The sequence below is a fragment of the Cryptomeria japonica genome, chromosome 5, assembly GCF_030272615.1.
Source record: "Cryptomeria japonica chromosome 5, Sugi_1.0, whole genome shotgun sequence".
NCBI lineage: Eukaryota > Viridiplantae > Streptophyta > Pinopsida > Cupressales > Cupressaceae > Cryptomeria > Cryptomeria japonica.
The window spans coordinates 216,520,792-216,531,302 of NC_081409.1; the positions used below are offsets into that span (position 1 = coordinate 216,520,792).

A 10,511-nucleotide genomic window follows, 5' to 3' on the forward strand; every position below is an offset into this window, starting at 1 on the left:
CTTGACGTCGAGTGTGGGGCCAGGTCGGCGAGATCTTCTTCTGCTACGTCTGGAAGTGGCAGGTTCCTGGTGACCTCGGCCAACTCCTTCCACGTACACGGTTTTTGCCTCTCCCGACTACGACTCCAACTCACACTCCGACTTCTGTTGTGTTTCTCCGGACTCCTCGAGTCGGCAACCTCTCTTAGTAGCCGTCTCTTGTTGGCCTGTTCTTTTATTCGGAGAGATCGCCGTACAGTTCTCTCGTTTACTCCTTCGGTAGCAATGGTACGTCTGTCTTTGTTTGGTCGTAGGGGCATCAAGTGCCAGAGGTACGGTGCTGACTGGCCTCCCTCTCCTCTTCCTCCCTATGACTTTGTTCCTCGTACCATCGGAGAACTTGTTGCCGCCGAAGTTCCTTTACCGTTTCCTCCCTTTGGTCTTGGAGTGCAATCAAATTCTTGGCGAGTAACCTTGGAATACTTCCGAGTAGGTCAAAGATGGGGGTGCTGACGGTGAGTTCACCATGTACTGTACTTTTCGAGACGGCTCTCTCCTGAGCCTCTTGCCGTATGTATTGCGTGATCGACACGTCCCACAACTCCACCAAGTCTGCCGTCAACTGATCCTTTCATTCCTCTTCCGCGGTACTCTCTTTGTGCGTGTCGCTGTCCACGACAATTAATTGCTGGTTAAATGGTCTGCCCATTAATTGCTTCCGCCTGCCGCCATGGTTATCTCCAGGTTCGTTCAGGCAACGACGCCAAAATGTTTAGTCCTAAATGTATAGTTGGTGAATAATCAGATAACACAGTACTTCCTGCACGTACCAAGTATTCATGGAACAAAACAATTGTACATCATAACATAAATGACAAATGATAATAATTAGACCATAAAGTTATATCTTTATTCCAATGTCCAGAATTGTCTATACATCCCCCCCCTGCCGAGGTTCCAACCAAACAATATATAGACCCGACGGTTGGCCAAGTTGCCAACCGTCACCAACTCTCAACTACCCAACGGGAACCTCTCGGCAACAGCAAAACATAAACACACACAACACACTTATAATTATTATTCGTACTAACATACGTTTTTACCCCTAACATATAGGCACCCATGTCGAACTCCAATGGTGTGAGCCTTCTTGATGTTTTAGTTCTTAGGCCAGGCTAGGACTTTTCCATTGATGAAGGTGATTCTATATCCTTTGTCTTCAAGAGCTGATATTGAGATTAGGTTGCGTTTGATGCCTGACACAAATAGTACACCTATTAATTGAAAGGCAATGCCTGATTTTAGTTGAATGGTACAAGTTCCAATCCCTTTCACTAGGTAGTTTGAATCATCCCCAATTGTGACTTCCTCATCAGATTTTTCTATCATAGTGTCTAAGTGCTCTCTAAACCCTGTTATATGCCGAGATGCCCCACTGTCTATTACCCAGGTGTTAAGGCTGGTTGATACTTGATTGGATAGAGCAGAGTAGAATACAAGTCTTTCAGAGTCTGTGTTGGGCTCACTGACTTCAGCAATTGATGCTTGAGGCTTAGGTCTGTCAGGACACTTTACAGCAATGTGACCATATTTATCACATCTAAAGCATTGTAATTTAGATAGGTTCCTCTTCCTTTTGAAAGATTGCTTCCTAGTTGAGTCCTTACCTCTCGTCTTCTTGAAATTATTCCTCTTTCCTCTTTTTTGAGATTGAGAGTTTAGGGCTTGCATTTCTTCATTTTGGGAGTTAATTCCAGTCCCTCTAGTGATCAATCTGGATTCTTCTTGTATACAATCAGTCTTTAATCGATCAAATTTGGGGAGTTTGGATCGAGCACTAATTCCTTGAATAAACGATTCCCAAGAAGTGGGAAGTCCGTTGAGTGCCAGCATAGTCAACTCCTTGCTATCGAATGTGTGACCAATAGTAGATAATTGGTTTCTTAGCTCTGTTATCCTCATGAAATATGAAGTGATAGTTTCACTTTGGTTCATTTTGATGTGGTGTAGTTGCTGTTTAGAGCAAGAACCTTGCTAGTGTTATTTATCTCAAACATGTTCTCTAGTGTTGAAAACATTAGATAAGCAGTATCTAATTTTGAGATAATAGGAACAATGTGATCTTTTACTCCATCCACCAATAGTTTCATAGCTTTATTATTATTTCTTGTCCATAGGAGTTTTTTTGTCTTCTTCATCGGGCATGGGTAAGGCCTTTTCCACAAGAGTGTTTAATTCATGTTCCATTAATGCGAGCATCATTCTAAACTTCCAAGATACAAAATTTGCAGCTCCTTCAAATCGGTCCTCAGGCCTAACTCCATTCACCATTTTGATGAATATAGAATTCTAGAACTTTTAATGGAGTTTGGTTGTTTCCTTTTTATAAATCTGATCGGATCTTTTCTTCAAACTAGCTTTGATACCATGTTAAAGTTTGGATCAGATTAGATATGTGAATAGTTTTTTTATTTTTTAATACTTGGTTCTCACTTAACTATATGACAATGAACTCTTGAGTGCAGGTTGCTGCACATGTGAAGGGAACACAACTTAATGCATAATGTATTTGAGAGTCTGCTGAATGAAGAAGATCGATATCTAAAAGGCTTGCACTTATGATTACTGTACTTGCCTATTAAACTCGAACTGCACCATGATATATACCTTACGGTATAGGCATGTCAATGGACAAACATGCCTCTACGTACGTGGAGACATGTCGATGAATAGACATGCCTCCACGTACGTGGAGACATGTCTCTTCATTGAGATGTCTCTATACCGAAGGTTATGCAAGACAATGATTCTCTAATCGTTTGTTATTCGGTTGACAATCAAACAGCGATTCCTCTTAATCGTTTTTTAGTAGTTAACGATTCTTCTAATCGTTAGTTATTACTGTTACGTGCAAGTAACGATTTTCATAATCGTCTTTGAAGGGAGATCGACTAAAGTCGATATACACGGTGATAAATATATATCGAACTATTTAATGTGGAGAATTGATTTATATTGATCATTTCATTTGATCAATATAATCGATAGTTATAGATATGGTGCTCTTATTCTAATTTGTATAAACAATGATAAATATAAATTATGTATATATAGATATTCATATATATATATAATAATAATAAGAACACTTATTATTATTACATATTTTAATATGTATATATTCATATCAACGATAATTTGCATTACTTATACATATGAGACTTCTCCGACCGAAGCTATGAAACATCAACATATACTTGCTGCAGAAGTCAACAAATCCTCATCAAAAAATTCGAAGACATGCTAGGCTTCCTTGTTGATTTGTATAGCTCCCAAACTCCAGGTGTACAACTGCTTTGGCAAGGTACGACACCCCAAAGGATGAGTATGGCAACAATTAATGAATGCAAATTCCCTCAAAAGACTTCGACTCTATCAATACAAGGCTGCGTTGGTTAATAGGAGTCTGAAAAGTTAGCGGCAAAGATAAGCTAGGTTTAGGAAGCCTCCAAAGAATTCCCATTGACCACCCTCCATCATGTACTGCTCTTTGGATGTTGTACAACTTCCACCAAAGGCATTGATTTCTTTAATTTGGAATTTGATTGACTCTTTGACTCACTTTAGGAGCTGCATTGGATTTGCTATAAGGCCTTAAATATTCAAATACAATTTTCATTCTTCTTTTTGACAGGTAATGGTGGTACAGCCAAGTTGGTCTGAACACTATAATAAATAAATATTTGATTTTTACACTATCATTCCACAAGCACACAATGGATTGATATTCCCTGAATTTTCACTTCACAAATTCTGAAATGACAATTTATTATTTGCTTGCAAATCTGAATAAATTTGTACCTGGAAAACTGAAACTTGCAGCCGACAACCAATTCTCTATTTTTGCACAAATCGTGACCCTGAGTGAATCATGCCCTATTGGCTAGGGAGGAATATTTCTCCATTGAAACCAATCTTCACTAGAGCGTTTTCCTCCTATGGCAGTAGAAAATCTACTTTTAATCACCTTGGGGTTTCAACCAAAATATCAAATGCTCTGAACATGAATCAAAGGAGTCACTTCAACTTCTTGTTTATAATTCCTGCAGAACTTTTCAGAAAAATATATTTAATAATCATTTTTAAATAATAATTCATAATTCTTGCCTCCACACAGTGACTTTATATTGTTATATTTTTGGTCACTAGCTAAAGTCACTTAAATAAATATTTAACTTAATAATTCATTAAACACAAAGTTGCCTAAAAATATTAATTTAAGACTTTATTTAATTAGTTAAATTATCTCCTTTCTGCTCACGGAGGCCAAAAAAGGGGACATTACATCCTCCAATAGGCACTTGAGGGATTATAATATCATTTTATTATATTACTTTTCTCCTCCAAAACTTTATTTCAAAAGTGTGTAGAAATTCATTTTAATTAAACATTACTTTGGACTCCAGTCCTAGCGATACTTTATAACTTGCTATTAACAAAACATAAGCTGTCTTTTATGATTATCTTCCTTGCAATACCCCAGTAATCTATGGGAAATAAAAGAATAGGCTAAGGAGCTCCTGATTAACTTCACGGTTGGGTGCATAGGAAGGCATCCACAAGAAGACATTGGTGGAAATCTGCAGGTAGGCAAAAGTATAGTGGATCACATAGAGATCGTTGGAGAGGAGGATGAAGGGAGGAAGGAAGTACCGAAGGTTCTTGCCAAAATCTGGATTAAAGGCAAGTGCACTATGCAGGGAAGTGTGTGAGGAGATGCAAAGATACCCTGACAAAGCCATCATGGAGGAAGTGTGAGTAGCGCACATAACTAGGCGAGAGTGGTTGGATAGAAACAAGATGGAGATCGAGAGGGAAGACAAGAGAAAGCAAAGAGAGAAGGTTCATAAGAGATGGATGGAACTTGACTCCAATATAGTTGAAAGAGAGGACACAAAAAGCAAGCTAAGGAAATTGATGTATGACCTAGGTTGGGCAAAGGAGAAGGACAACAATCAAAGTAGGTATGCTAAAATGTGAGTGCCTCGGTGGGGCTGAAACCATTCTAGGTTAGAAGAGTGGTTCTATCACTTTGTCCCAAAAATGAGCTAGGGGTCATTGAAGAAACACACACTTATATTGAACACAAGATCTAACAATTTAGAACACAAGATGCTCACTCGATTTACATGGAAACCCTTGTGGGTGAAAACCATGGCAAAATATAGCTTATATTGGAAACTTTTACATCTTCGTAGGCACCAACCTAAAAGAGACACCAATCCCCTCCATTGAGCACCAACTCGGCAAGAGACACCAATCTCTTTGAATGAGAGGCACCAACCTCACTTTCTCTTAGAATGGAAGGCACCAACCTTTGAATGAGGAAATGAAAACTTCTGATCTGAAATATCTTCACAATAATTGCTCTTAACCTCTTCCAAATTTACCTATAATATTCAACACATTCGGCACAATAGGCCGGCAATAATCCAACTTAGAATCTGCTCATATCCTTAAACTGTTTATGCTTATAAAGTCTGAAATAAATAGCTCATAAAGTCTAAAATAAAATCTTGACAAAAACTCCGATCTGCTCTAAGGTCTGCTCAGATCTGCCTAAAAATGAGAATGGCATTCAATGAAAATCTTGATTGAAATAATCTCCAATAGACCTCTTAGCTATACACCCTCAAGCACCTCTTCAACCAAGAGACGCTTCCCCTCAAAACAGGTCGGCCAGCAGCAAGGAGTATATTTTTATTGATTTTTATTTGCCTTGCAGTGGCCCTTGCCCAAAGTGGGTGCCCAATCCTAGGAGGGTTGGCCAAGGAAAATAATTTTTATTTAATTCAAAAAACTTCCTCATAAATGGGTGCTCAAACCAAAGAAGGTTGGCCCTCTTGTGAGGCACAAAAGCATATCATATTTTGACATGTAATTCTCCTAGGGTTGGCCAGCAGGGACATGGTTTGGCCCTCTAAAAAAAAAATATTTTCTTTATTTAATTTGTATTTAAAACTCCAAAACAGGTCTGCCTTAATGCTGCTTATTTATTTATTGCTTCCTATATGATATTGCATTATTTTTATCTCTGCCCATTTAATATGAAGCTTCACAATCAAACATCTAAGTGCCTTTGACATCGTTGACAATTAATCCAACAGTCACTTCTTTTCTGCTCGAGTTGTTTGATTCAAGGGTATCATAGGATTGATTACGGCCTTGTTGCAGTAAAACATATGGTCATTTTTTTTGGTTTTTGGCTATGTTACCCCAAGTTTCCGGGACGTTTTTTTTTTACCCAGAATAGGGACAGCAAGGGACAGCTATATATATATATATATATATATATATATATATATATATGAAATTTAATAATAGCAACATAATAACATTTATAAATTAGTGTCTTGATTCTAATTCTAATTATGTAATATACTAATATCATTGATCATTCATCGAATCATCATAGAACTAAGAACATGGCATCAACCGAATAAATTATAAAATCGAATCACCATAGAATAAGATTAATAACATAGGATAGCATCATGAATCATGATCAAATGAATCAAATAAGAGTTGAAATTTCAATTTCATACATTCATAGATATAATTCATTGAAACAATGAGAAGTTACACTATCAAGTATCATATATCAAAATATTTAAATAAGCAAAGGCTGCAAGTTCGAACTTTCAACAAAATAAAACATTGAAAAGTTAAAGTAATAGATGAAGAGCTATAAGTATCATATCATATAGCAACTACCATGTATCAGTGTATCATGTAATGTCAAAAGTGAGAAACTCAAAGTGACAAAGTCCGAAAGTCTCAAACTTCTAAGTCAAAATGAAAACAAAAATAGTATGTTGCTGCCCCTAATCTTGATCCAAGTCAATGTCACTGTCACTGTTGCTGCCCCTAATTTTATAATAATGTTATAAAATTATTATTAATTAATAATTATCAAGTTGATAATTATTAATTAATAATAAATAAAATATTATAATAATTTAGTATTTACAAGCGATTCTAAAAAATTAAAAGAAATTTTTAATTTACTTTTCTATAAAAAAAAACTCAATTGCTCTCTAGTCTCTATACCATATAATAATATTTTTTTTGAATTTTTTTATTAAAAAATAAAATTAATTGCCCTATAAGCCGGAAACAGCTAGAGGTCCCAGGGATGATATGGGACAGCTTGGACATCCCTTGCCGTCCCGGGGACGGTCAACGGTCCCCGGGGAAAAAGTTGACCATCCTCGAGTTTTCGGGACGGTTTCCAGAAATTTTCGGGGATCGGGGACAGCTTGGAAACATTTCCGGCCATCCCCGAAATGGGGACAGTTTCTGAAACATGGGCTTTGGAGCCGGAAATGCATTTCTGGGTAACGCTGGTTTTTGGAGTTTTGACTCTAAAGGAGATTGTGCATGAGGGCCATTGCACTACAGGGTTAAGTGTGCCTAGGCCCTACAAGGACGTGGCATAAAGAGGAAGTTGCCCACAAGGTGCAGGAAAGGAAACATGGGCTACAAAGTGCAAGGCATGAGAGCATGCAAAGTTAAGCACTTGTAGGAGATCATGTAGTGGGCATGGTTAGAAGGGACCGCATGTGAAAGGGAGAAGGCACAAGGATGCATTAGATGGGATTGATGCCTTGGGGTAGTGATTAGATGGTAGACCATTGTTTTTAACAATTGTTATAAATACAACCGCCTTTGCATGGACTATGTAAATAAAGGTTTTTAGGTGTCCATGGAATCACCAACAAACAATGGTCATTCTAAGATGTTCTAGTTTTGGGCAAATAATTGTAGATAGTGGTAGGTAGATTTAAATCCTACTGTGAATTGATTGGATGCAAAGATGGTGTGTGCCTATAATTAAGATGGCCAATGGTAGTGTTGGAGTTAGCCAGGTTGGGTTCTAGTGAATAGTTAAATGTAGGTTGGCCTCCATGCCATAGCAAATAAGCTAGACAAGATAGAATGAGAGCCAAAGTGCTCATTGTATTCACAACGGCGACTTGTAAACCACATTTGTTATCAATAAAATAGACCTCCTTTCCTGCATGTGTTCATGTGTTGTATGTTTGGCTGCATGCCTGAGCATCCCTTAATGGAGACCTTGGGCTCGGCTGCATCGGAAAGTGATTTAGTTGGACTGAACTTTGAGAGTCAAGGGGTGGACTGCATTGGATCTTGAGCTTAATATTCTCATCTCCAATTCAATTTACATGGAGATATTATTTGTTGAATTGAGAAGTTTCAAGTACTGACTTTTAATTTCTCAGTTACTCGACATATCTAAAGGTTATGTAGTACTTAAGATAATCCTGTAATCCATTAAGTTATTTTGAACTCAGTGTTTAGATTACTGTTGATTCAGTGAGTTGGCCGCCTCCTTAACTTCTATTCTGGGCAATGCTGTGAGTGATGCCCTTTGCAATACTTGTATGTTATGGTAAATTATGTTGTGTAGCATTTGAATATGCAACCTTTGCCTTTCTGTAGAATTTGAGATATTGTGGACAGGCTTCAAATAATATGCTTAAACAAGATAGTTTTTTTTTTAAATGACTGAAAAGGTTGATTTTTTTCCATTTACAGCTACGATATGTCATTCTTCTCATTTGAGAACACTGAAGATATATTTTCTTATAAGAATGCTTAGTGTTTAGAGTTGATCGAATTTGTTTAAGAACACTTAACAGATTGTATTGATATGTGACAATAATTGATATTATAAATAGATGTTTGATTCTTGCAGGACCAAGCTCTCACAGGATTTTTTGCTACTGGGCCAGAACTTTTTAGACATTGTCAAGGGTCTGCTCTTGGAGCTACAATCAAGGGACCAAACCTTTCTTTTTCCATTGGAAAGTATCTTTCTGGTTGGGGAGATATATCACGGGTCTCATCATCGCATGGCTTTTCAGAGGCTGAAGTTAGTCCTCTTTGTTTGAGTACCATTGGACAACTATTGTTCCAACCCTCAGAAGGCATCAAATTTGCATGTTCTGGTTTAAATAGATATTGGCCCAGTCCTTGTTCCTCTTCAAGGGTCTTTAAGTGGAGTGAAATTGGCCCACTTATTCTTTCCAACATTCATTTGAAAGGTTTCAAGAGCTGTGGTAGTTCATCTAGTTCATTTTTAACTCAACCTCCAGGCTTAGCAGACAATTCCAATTCTAAGGGGATTTCAACACAGTCAGTTGCTTTCTCAGTAGATGCAGAGTTCAGTGAGGGTATGCGAATTGGTGGGTGGTTACAAATGGAAAGGGAAGGTTGGTTGCAGGAAGCAGGTAGAAAGTCCTTACAGTGGGCTCTTTGCCTTTCAGGATTTCCTGAGGATGGTTTATGCTGGGGTATAAATATAGGCCAATCAAGGCAAGATCCATTCAGCATGCGTAGGAGCAAGGAGATGAATTATCATCCTGATGAGCTTCCACAAATTCAACTGGAGGCTTTTCTCAAGATTGACTGTGGAAAAGGTTTTACTCTGCAACCGGGATTAGTGCATGTGACAAATAGAAATGCCCAAATACCTGCACTAATGCTTAGGTTCACTTGGTCTCTATGATGTCATCTTTGTCACTTTGGTTTATGATATAAAGACAGACATTTGTTATCCAATTAAAAGATTTCCTCTTGCCCCCAATTTTGTGGCTTCACTTGGATCTTCGGTAGCTTATCAATTCTTTTGATTTTGGCTTAAGCCATGCATTGGTGTCACACTCTTGCTCTTCCTTTCTGTTGCTTATTCTGAATGAGTTCAATTCATCTTTGTTTCATTGTATAAATGTTGTTTACTAACAAAAGTAGAAAATTAATGTGATTATCAATTATTGATTAGCCATTATAGATGGAAAGCCTTAAATGTTCAAAATAGTTTTCTTTCACATGTTTAATCATATACGTAGAGGATTATTTTAAAATGTTCCTAGCATAAACCTCATTGTATACTTTTCGGATTATAACATATTTTAATCAAGTTTCAATGCCAATTATATACTTACGCAGAGTAACTGTTGATACTATGTGGATGACTTTGTAAACCAAATTTCTGGTCCACTCGTGCTGGTTCTATCGCAGGAATGAAATGATATGTTAATAAAGGACTAAATGATACAATAAGAGGAAAGAGGAATCATATTTTAAGGTAATATGCACAATGAATATAAACTAGATGTCATAATGCATTGTTTTCATGTTGTGTACGATATTAGTGATTTTGGCTGTATAAATGCACCATTTACATTTTGCCATTTCAATAAAAATAACTTATTCAGATGAAACTTGATCAGAATTTTTAATTTATATTCTGAAGTTGCTTGCGATATGTTTGCCTTGATAAAAAATTTAGACCCTCCTGTTGTGTCTGTCCTATCCCACAAATATACCAGGAGAGAACTTTTTCATCTCCTGAATGATTGGAGGAACATCTGAGTCAATTTCCAGGAACTAGGAGCCTAAATAACTATGATAAATGCCATGAAAGAATGAACATAATAGATATT

At 37.2% G+C, this 10,511-nt stretch overlaps 1 protein-coding gene across 1 annotated transcript in view; it reads left to right on the forward strand.

The window, feature by feature from the left end:
• Nucleotides 1-9,709, forward strand: part of LOC131064395 (uncharacterized) — an 82,849-nt gene extending 73,140 nt beyond the window's left edge. The window contains exon 3 of the mRNA XM_057998526.2: nucleotides 8,762-9,709. Within this exon, the coding sequence (XP_057854509.2) occupies nucleotides 8,762-9,574 (813 nt within the window). The 3' untranslated portion in view covers nucleotides 9,575-9,709. The remainder of the gene's footprint in view (nucleotides 1-8,761) is intronic.
• The last annotated feature ends 802 nt before the right edge of the window (nucleotides 9,710-10,511 follow it).